The sequence below is a fragment of the Petromyzon marinus genome, chromosome 52 (genome assembly GCF_048934315.1).
Source record: "Petromyzon marinus isolate PM22_M1 ecotype Great Lakes invasive population chromosome 52, UKy_Petmar_22M1.pri1.0, whole genome shotgun sequence".
Classification (NCBI taxonomy): Eukaryota; Metazoa; Chordata; class Hyperoartia; order Petromyzontiformes; family Petromyzontidae; genus Petromyzon; species Petromyzon marinus.
In genome coordinates, this window is record NC_133718.1 from 7,947,012 (window position 1) to 7,972,718 (window position 25,707).

The following is a 25,707-nucleotide window of genomic DNA, read 5'->3' on the forward strand; positions in this document are numbered from 1 at the left end:
GATCGCTCCTTACCCACAATTCCCAACTGAACTCACTCCATGCCCCCCCCCCCACCCTGTGGTTAATATGGTAGCTGTGTGACCCCGATTTGGAAGTTTATTGACACTAGGCACGTATTTTTAAGGTGCGTTTTATTTTCCAGGAGCGTCTTCTAATCCAGTATCCGGTGTTTTATGGAATCCATCCCGCCCCCCACCCTCCCCCCCCCCCCCAACGTTGCAAGCTATGGCAATAGGAGGATATAAAAGTCGCCAGCCCTGACTCCAGTATAATTTAATTTACATGTTTACGCACGATGATTATTTGTAAAAACGGTCTTGTGAGAGCCCCTTGCATTGACAACACCATTTTTATTCCTGGAGTATTGGTGCATGACGTGAGGAAGGGATTCCCGAGACAGTGGAGGGTGATTTTGTTTTCCCAAGAGGGAGTGGGGGAAGATCGCGTTTTCTTCTGGAAAAGGGGCACCGGGCGATGGAAATGGTCCCTAAAGCTGACCGAAGGATAGTCAGAAACTTGAGCAACTCTCAGCGAGGACATTGAACTCCACCGAGAGCCACCTGCATTACGGGGAAGTCTTAATTCGTGAACACAAGATGGCAAAAACTCACGACGGTAAGCAAGAAGATAACGATGGTTAACGGTCTGCCGCTGACTTTGGCGGACGGGGTGGCGTCTGGGGGGGGGGGGGGAGGGGCTGCCCTCCCCGCTATCTGCGGCTCTGCGGAGGGCCCGGCCGCACGGATGGGTGCTCCTGGGCGGCCACTCCCTCGGCCGGCGCCTCCTGCTCCCACTCGAGGCTCTTGAGCCGCAGGGCCCGGAGCTCCCCCTCCGAGCGGCAGCTCACCCCGCGGCTCCGCATCCGCGCCGTCATGGGCAAGTCGGCCGGCAGCTGCACGGCCACCACCTCCTGGGGCCACGGAGCAACAGTGACGGCAGCACCGCGGGCGGTGCGGTCATCGTTCCCGAGCGTCGGGGATTTTTGAGGTTTTTTTTAGTTTGTCCTTCCCACGCACCTCCGATTTTTAGTGCGGTTGGCTACGTACGGTGCGAAAGAAGCTCTACATGCAGGTACATACGATGGAGCTGTCTGGGTTTGAGCTCCAAAAGATGATTACACTTTTTCCACCTCCCCCGCTGGTCGTGAGGTTCGTAGTGTAACACGCTAATCCTGCACACCCCCCCCACCTCAAAACAAGGATCTGAAGAGGAAGGACCTTTAACCCTTTACCGTTCCGAGACAACTGCAAGTTGCAGGGCAGGTCCCGTTCACCGCTGAATCTCGGAAAGCGCAAGCGGTTGGTCCAATTTTAATCTTTTTTTAAAAAAAATACATTGTACTGTACTCGCTGCAGAGGAACTGTAGCGACAGGACTGCACTGATAGCTGCCGCCAAACGGCCACGCCCTTCCGCGTGGCCTTTTAATTGCGATGCCGTTCGGCGTCGATTCTGTTCCCAAGACGTACACGTACGTCATCGGAAAGAGGTTAATATGGTGGTGGCTCCTCACCGGCGTGACGAGGGCTTGGAATGGGGAGCAGAGAGACTCGAAGCGAGCCGTCTTGGCGATGTTGACGGCCGAGTAGCGAGCACGGCGCTCCTGCCGCGCCACTCCCGACGCGTTCGCGCTCCGATCCTGGGTGACGCACAACGACGGCGGCACCGTGAACATTCGCAGCTCCCACTCCGATCCCGAGTGACGCGTAACTGTCAGCAGCGGCACCGTGGGACGCGCGAGGTGGCGGGTTCGCGAGCGGGTGCTATCCGTGTGCGCACCGTGCCAAGGCGGACCGCCGCCGCGTCCTCGTTCGTGGGTTCCTCCTCGCTCCGTGAGCTCCGCTTCTGTTCCTCCAGCAGCTCTGCGGGGTCGGCACAAGCGGAGAGGACGCCATGCGCGGTTGTTGGCAACGCAAGCACACCGACATCGCGTTCGTCACCAGGCTTCCAGCCGATAATCTACACCCGCCGCACCCCCCATCGTGCACTCTTGTGACATGTCCTGCCCGAGCCTACTTGCTTTCACTGATTAGCACTACGGTGTTTGTTCTCCGATCTATGTTCCCTTTCTACCACTCCTGTGCAATTGCCAGCATGCATCGCTCCATGATTTTGTGTAAATTTTACCATTTGGTTCCATTTTATTTGTGGGTGTCCGTGATTATGGGGAGTGGTTCGCGTGGTTAACGCGCTGCGAACCCAGCGACCCGAGTTTGATTCCAGCTCTCTGCCACCGATGCCAGCGACGTTCATCTGAACCAGACCTGGGCCTCCCCTAGGTCGACTCGGCCTCAATTGAGTACCACTGGGGAGACGAAGGCGGTCGGGCGTGGTGCTGGCCACCCACCCCCCTGCCGTGTGCTATTCCGGCCTTCACAGGTGCTACTCTCAAACAGCAACTTACTCCAATAGTCTAAGGCTACGAGGGGGGCAGGGGGTGGGTGGACTTTCTTTGTGATTTGTCATCTGGGGCAGCTTTACCGGTCTCGCTGGGCGAGCGAGACTCCTGCGTCTTGCCCTGAGATCTCTCCTCCTGCTCCGCCACCGCCAGACTATCCGGGGAGGACCCGGCGTCGTGCCCGGCGTCGCGCCCGGCGTCGCGCCCGGCGGTCTCCCGCTCTCCGGTCTCCGACGATCGAGGAGAGGGTTTCCGCGGCCCCTGCGCGGGTCCGGCCTCCTGGCTGTCCGCGACGGGCGCCAGCTGCGCTCCGTACGTCGCTGGGTCCTTCAGGTCCCAGGGCCGCTCCTGCCCGAAGGTGCCGACAGGCTCGCCGAGCAGCGTCCACAGCTTGGCCGTGCGGTCGCCGGAGGCGCTCATGACGTAGGAGGTCGAGTCGAGCCGCAGCACCTCGGCGTGGACCACGGCTCGGGTGTGCGCCAGCCAGGAGCGCAGGCAGGGCGGCGATGCCTCCGCACCGCCATCGTCCTCCTGCGCCAGCCGCATCCACCCGCTCAGAATCCATCGCCCGCTCGTCGCGCTCGTCACACGCGGAGTGCTTGCCACAAATGAACTGCGATACCGCCACCGATCTCGAGGAGCGTGAACTCTGGTCGGCCTCGCAGAAGCGGCTTTTGGCTAGCCATTGAACAAAGATGATCACCGCGTCGCGCGTGCTTCTGCGGCCGTCTGGATTGCTCTTCCTTCCGATATTAAGAAGCCATTGGAGCTGTGAACTTTAAGATCTAGATCAGACATGGGCAAAGTACGGCCCCCGGGCCGTATACAGCCCGTTGGGCTTTTTAATCCGGCCCGCCGAACTTGTACAAATATTATTATTAAATTAAATTTTACCTTTCTCCTGTAATTGCCCCTATTTCCCCATTTAGATGGCGCACTTTGACCGGGAGTTACGACATTTTTTTTGTATTCATGTTCGTGCAATTTGTTAAATTGCCTTGCAAATAAATGCTTTGCTACCTGTTAAAGGCCAAATCCTTTCATGTAATGATTTTTACACGTCATTTATATTAAGTTCACACAAACACTCCATCCATCTGTTCCTGGCCCGGCCCCTCTGTCAAATTTTAGAACCCATTGTGGCCCGCGAGTCAAAAAAATTTGCCCACCCCTGATCTAGATTGAAACCTAATTTCTCTCGAACTGCATTTTGTGTTTTGCATTGTTCTTCCACCGCACCTCCATATAGCGCAGTTGGCTACGCGCGGTGCAGAAGTTCTACGTACTTCACAATAAAGCGTCTCGCAGCCCTTTACACGCAGTGAGCGACATAAACAGGTGGCCTGCGAGCGGGCAGTAGTCTGCCAGTAGGGGGCGATTTCTGCTGCTGTGTGTGTGTGTGTGTGTTCCCAAGCGAGTACTTTGCAGATCATTTTTAGGATTTGGCCAAATGTGGATCGTGACGCCGGCACACAATAGTCTTCTTGTGTTGCATAATCTGTGGGGGGGGGGGGGGAAGAGGTCTTCAACGTCCACTGTGAAGCAGACGGCGCTTGGTATTGCACGGCTAAATCCTCCAGCGGTCCTAACCAGGGAGCGGCCTGCCAGAAAATCAAACCGCGAACCTCCGTGGCGAACGCGCCACAGCTGGAGCGTGCGACCGCCTCGCCGTGCGACATCGCCGTGCGGGCCGTGGCTCCCATTGCAGCAACGACTCAACTCGTCGCTCAACCACGGCACCCCACCGCTCGTCTGGTGCCCAGAGCACCCGCGCGTCCTCCCCACAGCTACCGCGTCCGAGCGGCAGCGACGGGGCTGTGGCACGCGGTGACTTGAACAATTCTCAACGCAAAACTTGGCGCCTAAAAAAGGGTGCGACGTTCCGCTTGAAACTGCATCGAGAGAACTTACCGCTGAACTCAAAACAATATCCATTGGTGGGTTTTTAAAGGATTGTGCGCGTGACGATTTATATTTGTTTTAGCTGTGTTCAGTTGGTGGGAGGGTCTTTTTGGGCCAGATACTACGTGGTCCAAAAACCAAAAAACGCAATTATGATGAATCATAATTTTCACTGCAGGAAACTACCTCGGGTCACGTTGACCGTTGACCCTCGGAACGTGCAAGCGGTAGGCATAAATTTTATTTAGAGATGCATAGCAACGTTGTTTTTAAAGACATTGCGCTCGCCGCGGAGAACTGCAGCGACACGGCCGCACTCCACGACAGCTGGCGCCAAACTGTCACACACCCTCCCGCCTGGCCTTGTGGGAGCTCGGCACCGACGGCTTTAGTTTTTTCTTCCTGTTCCGATGACGTACGTACGTGAACATACTGTGGCGGTGATTATTACGACTGCAGAAAAACAACAAGGTGCGGTGGGAGGGGGGAAGCCACACCGTGCCGCCGGCCCGCAGGCCGTAGGCCCGCACGTCCCACGCCCGCAGGAAGCCCGCTGTGTCGCCCGTCACCAGCACGCCGTCGTCGTGGCTGCTGGCCAGGCCCAGTACCAGCTCGTCGGGCCGGGCAGGAGTGTAAAACGAGCCTGAGAGACGGGGACAGAGAGATGGCGTGCACCGGGTGCCGGTCAGCACCCAGAATCCGAATATTTATACTGGAGGAATACGATGAGCTATAAAGCTCATTTCACAGCGGTCCAGTTGGGGCGGGTAAGAGCATTACAGCAACAAACGATACAAATATAACTAAACCATCCCCATTCCTCACCGGGCAAAGCCCACTGAGGTATGAATGTATTTTTCAGAAGCGACTCTGCCACCAATGATGGCTCAACAAATTGGCTTGTGCAGAACTTGGACGGTTGGTTTTCATCGCTGCTGCCACTCCGTTCCCCTCTGCCCCCCCCCCCCCCTCTGCTCAGACATCCGTGCTGTCATCTCCCTGCCCATGTTCAGGTGCAGGCTCAAGACCTCCCCATCTGTGTCGGTACCGCACAGGGGAGCCCCTCTCATACTCCCAGCGTGGCTTTGCTCCGCCCCGGCCACGCCCCCTTTGTGGAACCTTCCTGACGGGCCCCTTCTGTGACCTTTCCCTTAGATGTCCCCCTCTCGTGTCTATCGTGGCCTGTTGACGTGAGTACTGCCTTACACCGCAGTCACCCTTTTCTAAATATGCATGTTGAACTTTTTCACCGCACGTAGCCAACCGTGCTAATCGGAGGTGCGAGGGGAAGGACAACAAACGAAACACAAAAATAAGTTCGAAAGAAATGAGTTTTCAATCGAGATTGGTTTCTTAATATCGGATGGAAGAGCGTTCCAGACGGCCGCCGAGGCGCATCTGAAAGAGCTCGCAATGCGGCGGCGACGACCGTCTTTGTTCGACGGCCAGTGGCCAAAAGCCGCCACCGCCACTGCTGCTGCTGCTGCGATGAGAATTCCTCTCTGCCTACGACCGACTGCCCCTTTCCCTCTCTAAAAACATCGCAAACTGTTTTCTGCACACGCCCGGAGACGCGGGTGTAAACTATCATGGTCCGAGTGACCCTCCTCCACCCCACTCCACCCCGCCATCGTTGACGCGCGCCCCGCGTACCCAGGTGCCTCTGCTGCTGCCCGTAGAGCTGCCACCAGTGCACGCAGCCACCCTCGGAGCTCAGCAGCAGCGCCGCGTCGCGCAGGCCCGCGTCCGCAGCTCGCGCCTGCAGGAAGAGCAGCCGGTCCACGGGCCTCGGCGGTCTGTGCGGACGGGACGAGAGCGGCCGTGAGAGAACGGCGTGGTCGGCAGAGACTGGGTGGGGGGCGCGGGGGGGGCGGGGGGGGGCCTAGCGTGCGTCCCCGCGCGGTCGTTGCGGTGCAGCAGCTCCGCTCCGGCCTCGCCAAATCCCTCGGCGCCGAATTAAAAACGATTCGGAGGTTCCGCAGCCAGACTAGAACGGAACAAGCGCACCCTAAGGAAACCACGGAAGCGGCGCAAATGGCGCGCAATAAAGTCGTGGTCAAGAGAGATGAATCCCCGAGTTTTAGTAGGATCTGCTCATCAGATACCCAAAACTAACACCACCATACCTCCCCACACACACGGATCCCTTTACTGGCTCACAAATTCAATCTCGGATCAACAACAACAACAGCTGCTGATCGTGGCGTGTACCTATTTACACTGCGGCGATGCATTGTCAAATTTTCCCACCGCTCCAAAATGCCGCGCAGGGGGATAATCGAGTGGCAGCGGCGACCTCGTGGACTGCACGCCCGTCACACCGCCACCACGGCAGGTCGGTCGCACCCATTCGAAACGCGCCCCCCCCCCCCAACCCCCCCCCACCTTGCATCCTCATCCTCTGCGTCGCCGTTGCGAAATGAACATTCGGCCCGCACGCTCACCGAGCAGACGTCACCGCTCTCGAGACGCGCGGAGGAGGAGGGGGGGTAGGGGGGCGGCACCTGCTCGAGCCGTGCTCGCCCAGGCGCAGGAAGAGCTTCTGCGTCTCGGCGCTCCACACGAAGATCGCTCCGTCGTAGCTCGCCGTGGCGAGCAGGCCGAGGGCGGGCGAGTAGCTCAGAGCCAGGATGTCCTCCCTGTGCAGTTGCCCACCCTTCCAGCTGCTGTCCGCCTTCAGGGCGGTCACCTGGGTCGCGCGCACAGTCGCCCACAAACGCCTCCATGGGTGAGACCGCCGCCGCCTGGGTTCCATCTCCCGCGGGACGATGGGCAGCAGCGCTCAGCCGAATCCGCACAAACCACGGACGATGGCACCGAACTTCTGTCGCTACCGTACGTAGCCAAGCACGCTAATCGGAGGTGCGGGGGGCAAGGACAACAAAACTAAAGCTGAAAGGGGCGTTTCTCTACGGAAATGAGTTTTTCAATCTGTATGCGGACGCCTGACGTGCGAGCGGAGACTCCCCCCTCGCTTCTGAGTAGCGCCTGGGGCCACGAGTGCCGGGCCGTGGGGCGTGCGTCTATCCCCCCCCTCCCCCCCCGCATTGATGCGTCACCTGCAGCTGAATCTCGAATCGTTGCTCTTCACTGGCCACGCGAGGAGGTGTGGTGGCGACGCCGGCAGAGGCAACGCCACTGCCGCCGTCGTTCATGGCAACGCCATCCCACAACGCTGTACATCCATTATTGGTCACACAGACATTGCAACGAGCGTGATTTTTTTGTGGGGGGGGGGGAGACATTTTTGCGAGGGAAGGGGGGACAGAACCAGCGCAAAAGAAAAAAAATGCCCAAGCTCTGTCGCCCTATATTGGGATGTTTGGCAAATTCAATTCCATTTACCCTTTCCCATTCCAATGACGGGAAAGGGTAAATGGGATGGAATCGGGAAGAAAGGGCCGTGCGGGAGTGCGTGTGGCACAGTTTGGCACCAGCTGTCGTGGAGTGGCGGTCGCGTCCCCACGGTTCTCTGCGGTGAGTAGAAATGTCTTTAAAAACAACGGCGCTACGCCTCTCTAAGTGAAATTAACGCCGAACCGCTAGCAGACGCCTCGGTTAACAGGTGTTGATGCGTGTGGGAGGAGACCGACGGAATTCAATTTGAAATTAACCCACTTGCTGTACTGCCATCATACCCTGCGAAGGCAAGAGATGGCGACCTCACAGCCCAGAGCGTTTGACTTGTGTGAGCCACCAACCCTCGCCAGTGCCGGACCACACGCCGTGTGCAGCATGGCTACCGGCACTGATGCGTGTGGGCGGTGCCGGCGAGTCGACGAGTAGTGAGTGCTGGTAGGGTGCGGGGGTGCGTGGCTATGAATGGAGTGCTGAGTTTGAGTGGTGAGTGGTGTTGGGTGAAGGCGTGCGTGTCTATCGAGGTTCGCGTGAGCGTCTCCGTGTGGGCCACGTCTCTTACCGTCCGCGTGACACGGCCGCCCCCCCCACCCCCCCAGTGGTTCTACGTTGGGCCGTGTGGGCCATGCTGGGCCATGCTGGGCCATTCGGGGCCATTCGGGGCCTCGTGCGGGCACTCACGTCCGGATTGGAGTCGTCATACAGCAGGATCTTGCGGTTCCAGCCCACGGTGAGCAGCTTGTGCTCGCGCAGGCACGCCACACCCGTCACCTCGGCCGCACCCACGGCCTGCAGCTTGAGCAGGTTGTGTCCGTTCTGCACGTTCCACACCTGCAGCGCAGCGCGAGAGGGAGGCGGCCGGCGCTCGTTAACGTACGCGGAGGAGACCCAAGCCCCGGCGGGGGGGGGAACACGCGAGCTGACGCGAACTCTCGCGGCGCGGATCTTCCCCCTCTGGTTCCTCGTCGGAGGCCGGTGCGAGCAGAGCTGGCCAGACGAGTGCCTCGACTGGCCAGCAGCTCCGGCAGTCGTAGCTGAAGCAGACCTGGAACAACAACAAACCCACCACCACCACCACCACGCGACACCGCCGCAGCATCGCACGGCCGCGTCTCCTCTGGCGACAGTTGCGACCGCAAGGACAAAAAGTATTTAAACTACAAGCCATATTTTATTTTACCAGGTAAGGCCCACACCGAGGAAAATAGCTATTTTGCAGAAGCGACCTGGCCACAAATGATTGCTCAATGACGAAGTGGCGGCCTAGCACGTGGAAATGTGTAGCCAAATACTCTCAACGCACGTCGATGCTAAGTGTGGATGGGAAAAACTGGAGTACCCGGCGACAGTTCCGACCGCGAGTCCAAAAACTTTTTATTTTTCTTCTTTGGTTCTTTCGGTAAAGTCACGTAGAATGAGAATAAAATAATAAATTGATAAAATAAAATAACACAATAATATTCTCACGACGTTTCGGCCACAACACAAGCGGCCTTCATCAGGTGAAGGGACGAGACTGTCTGGAGGACAGCGCTGGAGTGAAAAAGCCACACTCAGATCACGACCTTTAAGCTGTGTGAGAAGAAACAAAGCGCCTTGACAAAGGAATTAGCATATAATTTAGCATTGAAATGGCTGAGTGATTAGCTTGTTACTGGTCACAGAAATGGCTCTTTTAAAGTTAAAGCATACACATCTGCAAAGGCACCCCTTGACAAAGGAATTAGCATAGAATTTAGCATTGAAATAGCTAAGTTAAAGTATACACATCTGCAGAGGCACCCCTTGACAAAGGAATTAGCATAGAATTTAGCATTGAAATAGCTGAGTGATTAGCTTGTAACTGGTCACAGAAATAGCTATGTTAAAGTCAGAGGATATACATTCACCGAGGCACCTAGTACAAATCAAACAGGAGAATTTAGCATTAAAATAACTAGGCGAATTTAGCATTGAAATAACTGAGTGATTAGCTTGTGACTGGTCACAGAAATGGCTATGTTGAAGTCAAGGCCTACACATCTGAGCTATTCACAGTAGCTGGGTATACAATACAATATATAATAAATACTACATAGTGGACCAATAAAAAACTAAAATATAAATTACCTCAATGTTATCAATAAACTCTATATTCTCCAATCAGCTAAGCTACCAACAATAAGTCGTTATATATCAATGCTATATGGCCTGCAGCTTGGTTAAGGTCCACTGAGCTGTATGTCTCTTTTTCAGAAGCGACCTATCACAAAGGATAGCTCAACGAAGTGGCTTATCATCACGTGGACATTTCTAGCAACCAAATACTTTAAAAGTGTGATTTTTTAATGTAAATGTGTAGGGAAATAGGGGAGGACCCGGAGAAAAATCCACGCCACCACGGGGAGAGAAACACGCAAACTTCAAATATACAGCAGCAGGCGTCAGGGTCGGGATTGAACTCGCGACCTCCTGGCAAAGTTACCATCTCGCCACTGCGGCGCCACAATAAAAATATATATATATGATAGACAATAAAAGTAAAGACCAAAGCGCGCTGTATGCCTCCGTATTTCCGTCGCCTCCAACGTTCAAATATAAAATTAAAAAAATAAAAATTCAAATCCCTTCTGACCTCGAGCCCCAGCGCGGTGGTGGTGGTGGTGGTGGTGGCGATGTTGGTGGTGGTGGCCGTGTCGACACGCACCTTGACGGTGCCGTTCCTCGCGCCCGTGAGCAGGCGCCGGCCGGAGGAGTCGAAGCCGAGCGAGGTGATCTCCTCCTCGCCGTGGGCGTTGTTCAGCGCGAGCCACTTGGCCCCTGTCTCCACGTCCCACACGATCACGCACGAGTCCTCGCCGCCCGTCACCACCTGCGCCACCGCACGTCCGCGCGTCCGCGGTTAAACCCGGGGGAAGGCGAAGCGGCCTCCGCGTCGCCGCGCTCCAGGCGACCGGACGACGGAGTGAAGACAGTCGCGAGAAAAACTGGGAATAAGGAGCGTAAATCATCACGCCAAACTCCGCTCATCCTCGCAGCAGCAGCGACTTTTGGCTGCTCGCCATCGAACAAAAACGGTCGCCGCATCGCGCGGCGCTTTCAGATGCGCTGCTGCGGCCGTCTGGAACGCTCTTCCCTTCCCACATTAGGAAGCCATCGGAGCTATGCACCTTTCAATCGTCGAGATTAAAAACTAATTTCTTTAAAACTGCTTTTTGCGTTTACTTTGCTGTTCCTTCCCCAGCGCCTCCGACTAGCACGGTTGGAAATAATTTCAACGCACGCACACGCGTGCGTACGTTACGCTGCTCGTCATAATCAAGTTTGGTTTTCGCCAAAGGCCATCCGCACGAGCGACCTGGCGGAAGAGCGGGTTGTACGCCGCGGCCGACAGCGCCGTGCCGTGCGTGTAGATCCCGGCGCCGCGCGCCTCGGGCACCCCCAGCGGCAGCAGCGCTACGTAGTCGGCGCACGACGCCAGCACGCCGTGCAGCGGCGGCGGCAGCAGCAGCAGCGGGAAGTCGCCGTGGCGCAGCGTGCGCCCGGGCTGCACGCACGGGAAGCGCACGCACAGCGTCTGCAGGCACGCGTGCTGCTCCTGCAGGTCCCACACCTTCACCACCTGGCAAGCGCCGCCGCCACACGGAGACAGAGAGAAGCGACAGCCGCGGGTTAAACCGGAGATTTTTGTTTTAATGAAATAATAATAATACGGGAGGTGTTACACTCTTTCCCGTTCTGATGACGTACATGTACGTCTTCCGTGGCCGCGTGGATTTTTATCCGGGCTCTCCGGTTATTTCCCCACCACATTTAGAATCGACGTCACGTGTTGAGGGTATTTGGCTGCTGTGCATTTACACTTCACGAAAAGCCGCTTCTTTGAGCTATCGTTTGTGGCCAGGCCGCTTCTGAAAAACAGTTACACAGCTCAGTGGGCCTTACCTGCTGAAATAAAAACGAGTTATTTTAGACCTAGTATAGTTTAGACGCATTTCTCCCCACTTTAATTCCCTTACACCCGTGAAGTGGTGAGTGACGCGAAATGTCAGAATATCTATTTATACTGAGCTTCAAAGCGTTTCCTGGGACATCACCGAAGGTACCGTCTTATTGGTGTGAACACAAACATGTGGTTTTAAAGGCTTCGGTAGTCATTGTTTAATTGGGATTACGCACAGTAGCAGCAGCATCAGCATCGCCACCCCCGACTGAAACTACGGCCCGCTGTGTCAGCGCCTTCCTCCGCGGCGCCCTTGCGCTATCAGAATTCGACAAATGCGAGTTGTACTAAAATTGTCATTATGGATGATTGAGAGGGAGGGGAGGGGAGGAAGGGGAGGGGAGGAATGGGAGGGAGGGGATGGGAGGAGAGGGAGGAGTGGGAGGGGAAGACAGGGAGGGGAGGAGGGAGGAGAGGGAGGAGAGCACAGGGAGGGGAGGGGAGGAGGGAGGAGAGGGAGGGCAGGGAGGAGAGGGAGGGCAGGGAGGGGGAAAAAAGAGAGGGAGGGGAGGGAGGGGAGGGAGGGAGGGAGGGGAGGGAGGGAGGGAGGGGAGGGAGGGAGGGAGGGGAGGAGGGGGGAGAGGGAGGAAGGGGGAGAGAGAGGTGAGAGAGGGGAGGGAAGGAGAGGTGAGATAGGGGAGCGAGTCTCTCACGGCGTCTTTCCCGTAGCTGATGAGCGTGCGACGCTCGTGCACGATGGCGAGCGCCAGCACGGGCGCGGCGTGGCCCTGCAGCCTGACGACGGGGCGTGACGTCACGTACCGGTTCCACACGTGCACCAGGCAGTCGGCACCCGCCGCCGCCACCAGCGTCAGCTCGCGGCTGTAGTCGAAGCACTGACAGCCCTGCGCACCGCGAGATCCGGAGCACGAACCATCGTCACGCCGACTCTGCTCATCCACGCAGCAGCAGCAGCAACAAGGGCGGCTTTTTGGCTGCTCGCCATCGAACAAAGACTGTGGTTCTAGATTTGAAGCTTTCGTGACTGCAAGGATCCATACTCTTTGGTTCTATTCGGTAAAGTCACGTAGGTAAAAAAATAAAACAATTGGTCTCTATGGTCAAAGACGTTGTACTGTCCCCTGACGATATCCTTGTCAGCTTCGATGTGGTCTCTTTGTTCACCAAGGTCCCAGTACCTGATACCATTGAAATAACTGAAAATTTGGTCCAACATAGACTAGACCCCGATACACCTGCACTGGTTAGGCACTGCCTCAACAATACCTACTTTACTTGGAATGGCTCCTTCTACAAACAAAATGAGGGTACCCCCATAGGATCCCCCTTGTCACCAGTGATAGCCAATATTTTCATGGAGAAATTTGAATCAGACGCCATCCAGACTTCCACCCTCAGACCTTCCCTGTGGAAGAGATATGTGGATGACACTTTCGTCATTTGGTCACATGGCCTCCCAGCTCTGAACCTTTTCCTACACCACATCAATTCCAGACATCCCGCCATCAAATTCACCATGGAAGTGGAGAAAAATGGCAAGCTACCATTCTTAGATGTTCTGTTTGAGAGGAGACCTGATGGCTCATTGGGGCATTCTGTCTACAAGAAACCCACCCACACAGATTCCTACTTGAAACCTGATTCCCACCACCACCCAGCCCAAAATAATTATCTCATCAAAACTTTACACCATAGGGCTCATTGCATTTCGGACCAACACCCCCTGACCAGTGAATTAAAACATGTGCATCTGGCCCTCAAAAGGAATGGATACTCTGACCGTACCATCCGCCAAGCTGTTTCTCCCTCCAGACAGAAACAACCACTTAATACTCCGATCAAAACCATCACACTGCCATATATAGCAGGCGTTACTAAAAAGATCTCCAAAATTCTAAACAAACACAAGATCCTGGTCCGGTTCAATACAGTACACAAAATCCGTGACCTGATCCCTTCCGTGAAGGATATTATTCCTGACTTACAGTAACCCGGAGTTTACAGATTGATCTGCACCTGTGGTGACTGCTATATCAGGGAGACGAAACGACATGTCTCTGACCGAATTCGCGAGCACAAATCAGATTTGAAACACGGCAGAACGAATTCTTCTGCCGTAGCTGATCACTGTTACAACGCTGTGGATGATCACGGTATAATTTTCTCCGATACCAAGGTTCTTTGCAAACCCACGGGTTTTTTTTATCAGAGATTTGTTCACGAGGCAATTCAGATTTACAAACACAGACACAATTTCAACCGAGAAGATGGTTTCAAATTAAGCAACCATTGGAAAGATGTTCTAAATCGAACCAAACATTAAACTAATTTTCAATGGTACAGTATATTTTTTCAAGTAGTGGTATCCCAAACTTTCGCAGCTGCTTAAATTCCCTTTGCACACCATCAATATGTAAACTCCCCCTCCCCCCCTCGCCGGTCTGCATATGTTCACCCCCTCTACACCGTTCACCATGCTAAGTCCGCCAATTGAATGCTAATTTGTATGCTAATTCCTTTGTCAAGGCACCTTGTTTCCTCTCACACAGCTTAAAGGTCGCGGTCTGAGCTTGGCTGTGTTCACTCCAGCGCTGTCCTCGAGACAGTCTGGTCCCTTCACCTGATGAAGGCCACTTGTGTTGTGGCCGAAACGTCGTGATTTTTGCCGTTTTATTTTTTACCTATGTGACTTTACCGAATAGAACCAAAGAGTAAAGACTGTGGTCACTGCCATCGCGCGCTTTGAGGTGCGCTTCTGCGGCCGTCTGGAACGCTCCTCCTTCCTATATTAGGAAGCCGCTGGAGCTTTGCACTTTTAAATCATCGAGGTTGAAAACTAATTTCTTTCTAACTGCTTGTTGTGCTTAGTTTATTCTCTTTCCCCCGCACCTCCGATTAGAACGGTTGGCCACGTACGGTGCGAAAAAAGTTCAACATACATCCAGCAGTGGACAGATCACGTATGATGATGATGATGATGATCGACTCGTGATTGTTTTGTGCTCGGTTCGCATGTTGGTGTCTGTGTGTCCGTGGCGAGGCCCCCCCCCCCCCCCTCCAGACCTTGCTCATGCTCCACACGTACGGCTTCCGCCGCCCGGCCACGTCGCGCACCACCAGAGAGGTGCGGGCGCTCTCGCAGCACGAGAACAGCAGGCCGCCGCGGTCATCCTCTCCACCCCCTCTTCCACCTCCTCCTCCTGCGCCTGCCCCTCCTCCTCCTCCACCTCCTCCTTCCTCGGCCACGAAGCGGAGAGCGCGCACCGGCCCCTCGTGAACCCCGGGGATCACGCGCAGCTTCAGCAGCCGGGCGTGGTCGCCCAGGTCCTGCAAGGCGGAGAGCGCGGCGGGGTCACCGCGGGGTCACCGCGGGCTCGGGGTCGCAGCCCGGCCCCCGCGTCGCGCCGCTTAGCCCGGGGGGGGGGGAAGGGGGGGACGTCTCCGTCGTCGCCGTCGTCACCACACTCTCGCCGTCGTCACCACACTCTCGCCGTCGTCACCACACTCTCGCCGTCGTCACCATGCTCTCGCCGTCGTCACCACGCTCTCGCCGTCATGTTGCCGTCCTTCCAATGCCAAAGCATCACCCCTTGCTTGCGCGTCTTTGTCCCGGTTCGGTTTGGGCGAAGCCAAGGCCGAGAGCGGTGGTCGCGGTTCAAATTGGCACCCTCCGTGGGTTCGGTTCCAGTTTACCGATGGGGGTGGGGGGGGGGGGGAAAGCCGCTTGCTTTAACCGGTTCAGTTTACATAATCGTGCCCAGGAACATGTTTGCTGGTCAGGAGCGTGTTGTTTGCGTGTGGGGAGCGGTGGCGCGGCGGTTAGCGCACCGCTCTACGAACCCGGTGGCCCGAGTTTGGTTCCCGCTCGTGGCGACGAAAAACATCCAAACCGGTCCTGGGCCTCCCCTTAGGTCGACTCAGCCTTAGCTGACTACCTGGCGGGGTGTGTAAACACTGGCATTGGAGAGACAAAGGCCGCGCCCGTACGCGGCTTGGACCACCCCCCCCCTACGCCACGTGCCGTGCCGGCTACTCGTGCCGGCTACTCGTGCCGACGCTCCAGTGAAAGGCCGGGCGGGGGACACCTGTGCCTTCAGTGGCCACGTCACCTGCATGAAGATCCGACGGACGCCCTCCTCGCGGCTGAAGGGCTTCTCAAAGAGGCCCGCGTGGGGCTGCAGGATGGTGAGCAGGTTCACAGCGCCGGAGTCGTCTCCCCACAGGAGCACAGAGGGGCTCCCGGGGGCCTGGCGTCAGCGCACAATCATCGGGAGCCGCGTATTGTTTCGTGAGTCGCCTTTGCTTGTGTTGAATCAATACTTCTGATATTCAGAATCAGAATATGTATTTGCGCTGGAGGAATCCGATGAGCTGTGAAGCTTTTTTTTTTCAGATATTCCATTCGGGGCACGGGGTCAGAACGTTGCCAACGACAAACGGTACGAAAATAAAAACACGGCAGGAGCGCAGAGTGTAGGAAAGGCACAGAAATCATTTAAAATACAAAAGCGAAACTAAGCAAAAAAATGTTTCATCTGACCAGCTAAAGCCCACCGAGGTCTCAAGCTATTTTCCAGAAGCGACCTGGCCACAAACGACGGCTCAAACAAAGCAGCTTCTCGCCACGTGGAAATTCACGGCACCAAATTGTCAGCGGGGGGCCGCTCATTGTCAGCGGGGGGCCGCTCATTGTCAGCGGGGGGCCGCTCTTTGTCAGCGGGGAGCCGCTCATTGTCAGTGGGGGGCCACTCATTGTCAGTGGGGAGCCGCTCATTGTCAGCGGGGAGCCGCTCATTGTCAGTGGGGGGCCACTCATTGTCAGTGGGGGGCCGCTCATTGTCAGCGGGAGGCCGCTCATTGTCAGCGGGGAGCCGCTCATTGTCAGTGGGGGGTCGCTCATTGTCAGCGGGGGGCCGCTCATTGTCAGCGGGGAGCCGCTCATTGTCAGTGGGGGGCCACTCATTGTCAGTGGGGGGCCACTCATTGTCAGTGGGGAGCCGCTCATTGTCAGTGGGGGGCCGCTCATTGTCAGCGGGGGGCCGCTCATTGTCAGCGGGGGGCCGCTCACCGTCCGCGCTGTGCCCCGTTCGACGCAGCCGAGGGATTTCGCGAGTCCGCAAAAATCGAGCTTCGTTTCGCGACTCAAAACGGAACTCGACCGGCGATTGCTCGGGGGGGGGGGGGGGGGGTGGCTTAACTGGTGAGATCAAACAAAGTTGTTGAGTTTTATTTGTTTATATTTTGTAAGTGATTTGTTTACGTTTCCTACGCTGCAATCCTGTCGAGGTTTTGTGCCGTTTGTCGTTGCACCGCTCTGCCCCGCCCCGACTTAACATCCGTGAAAAAGAGCTTCATAGCTCATCGGATTCCTCCGGGGCAAATAAAGATTCCGACTCTGAATGATTGTAAATTCTTACAATTTTAAGCGCAAAAGTAGTTGTGGTTGTGTGTGTGTGTGCGCACGCACGACCAGATACGTAGGACAAGTCAACAACTTGCACGGCCACCACAACCACTCTCCGACTGTCGCCCTGTTTCCACTCTCTCCCCTGACCCCCCCCCTCCTCCTCTCTACACGGCACGAACTGTTCATTTAAATTTCACGGACGTCGCATTTTCTTGGAAGTTTTGTTTGTTTGTTTTAAAAGTGCCTCTAAAATTTGCCCCCAAAAAGTTTGGGTGTATGAGTAGTAGCCTCACCGTCCGGAGCGTCTTCTGATCCAGAGAATACGGTGAAGTGTTTACGTTTGTTCATGATGACACGTGAACGGGCATTATCCACCACGACTGCTCACCTTCTCATTGAACGAGTAATGCATGCAGGTCGGCACGTTGTTCAGGGCTGCGAAGCAAGCACGAGGCACGCATCAGTACCGCGTCTACGACAACAGCACGGGAGCGTATGACGTGCGTAGCGCTGAGCGTATATATGTGCACATGTAGAATTTAGCCGACCGTGCTAATAGGAGGTGCGGAGGAAGGACAACAAACTAAACACACAAAAAGCTGTTGTAAAGAAATTGGTTTGTCAATCGAGATGATTTAAAAGTGCATAGCTCCGGTGGCTTCCTAATATCAGAAGGAAGAGCGTTCCAGACGGCCCCAGAAGGGCATCACCGCCTTTGATCGATGGCTAGAAGCCAAAATCCGCTGTTGCGAGGATGACCGAAGTTTGTGTGATGGTTCATGACCGTGGTTCATTTGTGGCAAGCACTTTGTGCGTAACGAGTGCGACCTCACAATGTATTCGTTGGCATCGCACCCAAAATAATATTTTAAAAATATTCCACCTGGACAACTCCCTTGAGGTGTCCAGGGTGTCGGTTGACACGTAGCTAACACGTAATGAAGAGAAAACAAACATTTAAAACTAAACTATTTTATTTCCCCGCTGAGCTGTTAGCTCTCTTTGCAGATGTGACCTGGCCACACGTGATAGCTCATCGAAGTGGCTGATATCATCATAATCATCATCACACGTGCGAATTTATAGTAGCAGCCAAATAATTAAATAACATTAACTCGGCAAAACGGGAGAAAGAACACGGAAAAAAATCCACGCTGTGACCACCACGGAAAGAGAGAGAGAACACGCAGACTACAGATATACGACAACAGGCGTTGTCAGGGTCCGGGATCGAACCCACGTATTTCCGCGTACCAGGCGAGGGAGATAACGTCTCATCGCAACCTGGCGGTATTGTCAATCAAGAGAGCGCAACCCATAAACGCGTCGTTTCATTTGTCACAGGGCGGCCACACGGGCACTGGTGCTGCAGGCTTGGCCCTACTATCCAAGCGGGTAGTGCCGTTTGTTGCTGGCCGCTTAACGTCTTGGACCTTTGGACAATCGTGTTCATAGAAATGCATTGTCTCTCCGCGTAAAAAAGTAACGGCATTCTTTGTGTTTACTTACTACCGACACCGGGTTGAAATGTGACCTGATATTTGACGCACACCCCCAATTTCTTCCCGCATCCGCATCCCCAGGCCTCTGGCGCCACCTGGGGCCTCGGAATTTTATTTTTGCCAACGCCGAGCGCCGCCAGTTGAATGCCACCGCCCGTGCTGCTTCTGCTGCTGCCGTGGGCTGGCGGTGGTGGAGGTTACCGTACGACCATCCGTGACCTGCTGCACGTCCGTGAACTACTGGACGTCCGTGACCTACTGGACGTCCGTGAACTACTGGACGTCCATAAACTCCCCCTCGCCGACCTGCACATGTTCACCCCCTCTACACCGTTCATCATGCTAAGTCCGTCAATTAAATGCTAATTTTTATGCTAATTCCTTTGTCAAGGCACCTTAATTCCTCTCACACAAGCTTAAAGGTCGCGGTCTGAGCTTGGCTGTGTTCACTCCAGCACTGTCCTCGAGACAGCCTGGTCCCTTCACCTGATGAAGGCCATTTGTGTTGTGGCCGAAACGTCGTGATTTTTGTTGATTTATTTTTTTAACCTACGTGACTTTACCGAATAGAACCAAAGAGTACTGGACGTCCGTGACCTACTGGATGCCCGTGAACTACTGGACGCTCATGAACAACTGGACGTCTGTGAACTACTGGGCGTCCGTGACCTACTGGACGTCCGTGACCTACTGGACGTCCGTGAACTACTGGACGTCCGTGAACTACTGGACGTCCGTGACCTACTGGACGTCCGTGACCTACTGGACGTCCGTGATCTACTGGGCGTCCGTGAACTACTGAACGTCCGTTACCTACTGGACGTCCGTGAACTACTGGACGTCCATGACCTACTGGACGTCCGTGACCTACTGTACATCCGTGAAATAGGCTTCGTCGCTCATCGGCTTTCCCCAGCATGAATATTCCGGATTCCGTACCGAAGAGCTGGAACTCCTGCGTGAAGTTGGGCGTGGAGATGTCGTAGAAGCGGATGTCGCGGCTCGTCGTGCTCACGGCGATCTTGTGGACGTCGGGCAGCACCACGGCGTCCGTGCTCCACGTGCGGAAGCGCCGCTTGCCCCCGCGCGGGTCCTCCACCTCCTCCTGCCACCGCCGCCCATGCGTCTGCTCGTTACGCGCGCCGGGCGCCCCAAGCCGTACCCGCCCCGCTCGACCGCTCGTCGTTCGGTAGCCCACGAGAGTGAGGTCGTGGTAATCGTCAACGGGCGGTCTCCCGTTGACGACGGTTCACATGCGCGACTTTTGTGTGCAGTTGGCGCCGCCGCTGATCGGTTTACGACGCAGAAACCCCGATTCACGACGCGTCTTCCGACACGACTCCGGACACATTTGAACAGAGTGGGTCTGGTTTCCGGCGTGACCTGGCGTGGAGATTTTGAAACATTGCACGCGTTGTAAATTGTATCGCTGACCCTTTCCCATTCCGATGACGCCACGTCATCGGAACGGAATCAGAAGGAAAAAAATAAAACAGCTTTATCGGTACGTCTTCAAGTCGGAAGACGTACCGAGGCTCCCGCAAGGGCGGGCGGGAGGGCGTGTGGCACACTATGAAAAATAAGAACAGGTTTCACCCTTTGTGGCAATAAAACAGGAGGTGTTAAGATGTTCATACACTAAATAGAAACCTTTTGCAAGGAAGCAAGTTCGCATTAACCACACGCACAGTACTTGTGATGAACTAGCGAACAAACATGCTCTGATCATTTAATATATGCATTGTAGCACAGTTTGGCGGCAGCTATCGTAGAGCGCGGTCGTGTCGCTACGGTTCTCTTGTGGAGAGTGCGATGCCTTTAAAAACAACGGCGCTACGCGTCTCTAAATTACATTGACGCCGAAGCGCTCGCGCGTTCTGAGATCCAGCGGGGTGAACGGGACACCCACCCTGCAACTTGCAGTCACCTCGCGACGGGAAAGGGGTGAATATCATCATGAGTATCACGTGGCGAATTCATCCGCGCGACGAGCAGCAGCAGCAGCGGGAGGGAGGGAGCAGCAGGAAGGAGCAGCAGGAGGTGAGGGAGCAGCAGGAGGGAGGGAGCAGCAGCAGGGAGCAGCAGGAGGGAGCAGCAGGAGGGAGGGAGCAGCAGCAGGGAGCAGCAGGAGGGAGCAGCAGGAGGGAGGGAGCAGCAGCAGGGAGGGAGCAGCAGGAGGGAGCAGTAGGGAGGGAGCAGCAGGAGGGAGGGAGCAGCAGGAGGGAGGGAGCAGCAGGAGGGAGCAGCAGCAGGGAGGGAGCAGCAGGAGGGAGGGAGCAGCAGGAGGGAGCAGCAGGAGGGAGCAGCAGGAGAGAGGGAGGGAGCATCAGGAGGGAGGGAGCAGCAGCAGGAGGGAGCAGCAGGAGGGAGGGAGGGAGCAGCAGGAGGGAGGGAGCAGCAGGAGGGAGGGAGCAGCAGGAGGGAGCAGCAGCAGGAGGGAGCAGCAGGAGGGAGGGAGCAGCAGGAGGGAGGGAGCAGCAGGAGGGAGGGAGCAGCAGGAGGGAGCAGCAGGAGGGAGGGAGGGAGGCGCTCCTCACCTGGAAGGAGCGCTGCAGGCGGAGGTGGCGGTCCCACACGGTCAGGACGCCCTCCTTGCTCACAGACACGAAGCGCAGCGGCGCCGGCGAGTCGAGCGCCAGCAGCCGCGTGCACACCTCTTGCTTTGTCGTCGCACACGGACACACGGAGACAAAGATCCCCCCCGTCAGTGACGTGCGGTGAGGCCAATGGCTGGGGAGGCACTGGCGAGTGTCAGAGCCAGATGCACACACTGAGGGGGGCGTGGCCTCACGGAGGAGGACGTGGCCTCACTGAGGGGGCGTGTCCTCAAGGAGGGGGGCGTGTTTGACACGCCCCCCTCAGTGAGGCAGATGTGATAGCTGCCTCCCCTGGTGCTTTTTCATTGCAGTTTCATGACGAGACCAGCGAGCCTGAATATCTTTCTACACGTACGTGAAATAAGTTACCTGGAGTACGGAAGGCGAGGACATGAAATGAAGGGGCCTACAAACATTACATTAGTGACATACTGAGATAGTAACAGGCACGCGCTTATTGCCCGCGCTACATCCAGTTACTGAGGGGTTGCGCAATCAGAGGGGAGGCTGAGCTCGTCGCTGCCTCACCTCTCGTCTCTTCCTCTATTTGCAGCGGAGCTCCGCAAATTTGGCGATTTTGACTTTAAAAATGATTAGAATCGTACAGAGATTACATTTAAAACACAGATCAGTGGGAAAAAAATCAAAATTTTCATTGGAGAACGACAGGTGACGCTCTGCCTCACCTGCCGCCCATGACCGCACGTCCCTGCCCCCCGTGTAGCCTCGACAGACTGTAGGGGGCAAGTGCTGTTAGCGAGGAGCACCTATGAAGGCCGGCACGGCACACGAGGGGGTGGTTGGCCCAACAACCACGCCCGGCCGCCTTCGTCTCCCCAGTGGCGATGTTAACACACACCGGCACCAGGTACTCCTTCGAGGCCGAGTCGACCTAGGGGAGGCCCGTGACCCCGGTTCAGATGATCGTCGCCGGTGTTGGCCCCGCGCGGGAATCGAACTCGGCTCCGTCAGTTCGCAGCGCAGCGCTAACCGCTACGCGCCACGCGCAAGTTCCTGTGAGTGGGCGGTCCGCACGACGGCCGCGGGGGGCCCCGCGCCGGCGAACCACCACGAGGGTCACTTTTTATTTTTTTTCAGGGGCCCATCGCTGCCGGCAAACCGTCGCCCGGCCGCGGACGCATCGCCCCCAACGAGCGGCCGTGGCAACTCGGCTTCGGAGCCGTTCGTGTCGTGGGGGGCGGTCCGTTCGCAATGCAGGTCGCCTCAACTCAAGTCGGCCACACCACGGGGTCGAGTCCGGTTAGTTGCGCGCAATTTGTTCCCAGTCGTTCTGTCAATTATTTTTTTTCCCCGCCACACCTCATGATTGGCGCGGTTGCCTACGTACGTATTACGTTCGTTGAACTTCTTTCGCGCCGTGCGTAGCCAACCGTGATAATCGGAGGTGCACCTATGTCAGCGTTACCTGGGAAGGACTACATGATGATGGTGATGATGATGGGGGGAGTCTTGAGAGGCCGGGAGGCAGTCAGGGAAAGTCTGAAATAGCGTGGGAGAGTGGAACAAACTCAACTATAAAGCTAAACGATAGATTTGTTTTACCAGGTAAGGCCCGCTGAACTACATAGCTCTCTTTCAGAAGCGACCTGGCCATCACAAATGGATAGTTCAACGAAGTGGCTTATCACAATATGCTGCAATCTAAATAACAAATTCTGCCGGGAAAATTTTACAATCGGCGAGGGCTTTCTCATCCGACCAGATGCCGCTCACACAAGGCAATTGAAGAAGCCGCGATTTGCGTGGCATTTTAGTTGCTGACCCCTGGGCCTAGGCGGTTCTCTTGGGTCTGCTGGGCGCGCCTGAGGAGGAGGGAGGAGGGGAGGGAGGGGGCAGGGGAGGAGGGAGGAGGGGGAGGAGGAAGGGGGGCAGGAGAGGAGGGGGAGGGGAAAGGGAGGGAGAAGGGGGGGGAGGAACGGGCAAGCGAGGAGGGAGAAGTAGAGGGGCAGGTGGGAGGAGGAGGGAGGAGTAAGGGGGGGGGCAGGTGGGGGGAGGGGAAGAGGAAGGGGGGCAGGAGAGGAGGGAGGAGGGGAGGGGGAGAGGAAAGGGGCTGGGGAGGGAGGAGGGGGGAGGAGTAGAGGGGCAGGAGGGAGGAGGAGGAAGGGGGGCAGGAGAGGAGGGAGGAGGGGGAGGGGAAAGGGGCTGGGGAGGGAGGAGGGGGTCACCTTGTTGTGCGTGCAGTGGCGGATGACGAGCGCCAGCGGCGGGAAGGGCGCCTCGTGGCGCGCGCGCGCAAAGTCCCGCTCGCGGTACTGCATGAGCATGTAGGTACAGAAGTCGCCCCAGTCCACGTAGCCGTCACCCGACGTGTCCACCTGCACGCCCGACGCACGAGGTCACACGGAGCCCCCCCACACGAGACCCCCCCCCCCACCCCCGGCCCCCCGTGTCACCTCTTATCCAGCACCGTCGAGGCAGGCGGCGAGCGTTGGTAGATCACCGATGGCGGGATGTTGCGCGACTCTCCTTCCCGCGGGCATCGAGGAGGTGGCATAAGCCTCTCCACCGCGGTGGCTAGGAGATGTGAACTTCCTCCCCATGGTAAGCAGGAGGTCGTGGGTTCAATCCCGACCCTGACGCCTGCTGTCTATTTCGAGTTTGCAAGTTCTCTCTGTGGTCGTTTCGGATTTTTGGCCGGCCCCTCACGTTAGAATCCGCACGCGTTTCGAGTATTTGGCTGCTCTCAATGTCCGCACGCTAAGCCACTTCGCTGAGCTACCATTTGTTACAGCCGGATCGCTTCCGAACAACAGCCACCACGGCTCCAGTGGACCTTGCTTGGCAAAATAATTATTTAAAAAAAAAACCACGTAGTTTAAGAGGCGGCGGGGTCGAGGGGGTGTGGAAGGGAGCGCGGCTGTCGCCCACCTTGTCGAAGAGTCCGTCCATCTGTTCGCCCCACCGGTCGGAGCCGAGCAGCTCACGCAGGCTCTGGCGGAACTCGGCGCGGTTCATGGCACCGGCAGGGCGCGAGGACGCCCGCCGCCGGCGCCGCTCTCTCCCCTGTGGGGGGCCACCGACGAACGTCGCGACGTCGTTATTCGTCACGGCCACGGTACGGTGTGAAACATTTTTGTTAACAAAAAAACAATTCTTCGCGAATTTTTTTTATTTATTTTTAAACAAAAATTCTAGTTTTTGTTAAAAAAAATGTTAGGCCAAGTAATGAGCTCCGACACAAATGATGCGCGTCGTAAAACCCTCCAACACACGACGTGTGCAAGGAAGTTAAACGCGACAATTAACACTGGTTCAGCTCGCCGGCAGGTTGAAGAACATTTCTCACGATGAAATTCAGAGGTTAGCCATGGGACGTTCAGAAACTGCGCCAAAGCTTTTTCTGGGCAAAATCCAGGAAATGCAATCCAGCGCAAATGCGGCCACATCATTTACACGGCCTAACCCATAATAAATTACGCACCGAAATACTGCCCGCGACTCGTAGAGGCTTTCCTGCGTGAACAAGGGTAACAACAATAAGAAGAATTCAGCCTTGGCGGAAACTCGACTTCCCTGTGTCCCCCTTGAGGCGCCCTCTGCCTCCGCCGCGTCGTCATCCTCGTCCTCCGAGTGGCGCGATGAGCGGTGGCTGGAGAATGTGGCCTGCAGCTGCTGCAGATCCGAGAGGCGGATTTGCTCCTCCAGGCGGCCGCTCTGCTCGTGGTCGAAACTTAAGGGGCACAGCGGACGGGCGAGGACGAAGGAAGGGAAGTCGGTTCGATTATACCACGCAGTGCCCTGTGGCTCTCACAATGTTGCACAGGTGATACCACGCAGTGCCCCGTGGTTCTCACAATGTTGCACAGGTGACACTACACAATGCCCCGTGGCCCTCACAATATTGCACCGGTGATGCCACACAGCAGTGAGGTGACATCTCGAGGTGACTGCCTGGCACCCAGGAATAGGGGCTACGGGGGCGATGACTTTTTCCTTCGTGTCTCTTGGCACCAGTTGCTCAAGCACGCGTGTACACTTGCAGCAGCATCGCGTTTCTCCCATTAGCCCGGCTCCGTCTCTCGTCTTACCAAAACAGCAGCATCATTACCGCCCTTCACTGCCGTTGCCAAAATTCGAGATCACATACCCCACATCAAAAATTTACGCCACAAACGGTACAACACTCGTATCGCTCTTCCGTCACTGTTCCCGTGAGCCAAGCTCGTGGATTCCTCCACCCATGTTTCAGGAATCGGCGCTACAGGACTGGTCGTGTCGATTTTTTTCTCCGGTTTTCCCCTCCACATTGAGAAACAAGCGTCTAGATTAGTTCGAATATATTTTTTTCTGCTATAAATTTCCACGTGATAAGCCACTTTGTTGAGCTATCGTTTGTGGCCAGATCGCTTCTGAAAAAAAGCTTTTAGCTCACCGGGCCTTTCCTGGGAAGATAAAAAAAAAAATTTATTTGTATATCATTTTAAGTTATCTGCTTACCGGTGCTATCCTTTTGCACTCGTGTTTTGTAACGACGTTTGTTGTCGTAACGTTCTGACCCCGTGCCCCTACTGGACATCTGTGCAAAATAAAAAGAGCTTTATAGCTCATCGGATTCCTCCTGCAGTCGAAATAATCTGAGTC

At 56.0% G+C, this 25,707-nt stretch overlaps 1 protein-coding gene across 1 annotated transcript; it reads right to left on the minus strand.

The window, feature by feature from the left end:
* Window positions 1-331: 331 nt before the first annotated feature.
* LOC116953512 (cilia- and flagella-associated protein 337-like) lies at window positions 332-24,418 on the minus strand. The gene is made up of 18 exons (XM_076075183.1): window positions 23,995-24,418; window positions 23,292-23,441; window positions 21,046-21,168; window positions 19,448-19,613; window positions 17,395-17,441; window positions 15,709-15,846; window positions 14,663-14,926; window positions 12,292-12,483; window positions 10,994-11,257; window positions 10,343-10,507; window positions 8,338-8,487; window positions 6,804-6,988; window positions 5,953-6,095; window positions 4,797-4,942; window positions 2,481-2,928; window positions 1,779-1,861; window positions 1,513-1,638; window positions 332-911 (listed from the first exon to the last, which is right to left on the minus strand). Exons 1-18 carry the CDS (start codon window positions 24,079-24,081, stop codon window positions 711-713), a joined length of 3,078 nt encoding a protein of 1,025 aa, XP_075931298.1. The 5' UTR covers window positions 24,082-24,418; the 3' UTR covers window positions 332-710.
* Between the last annotated feature and the right edge of the window lie 1,289 nt (window positions 24,419-25,707).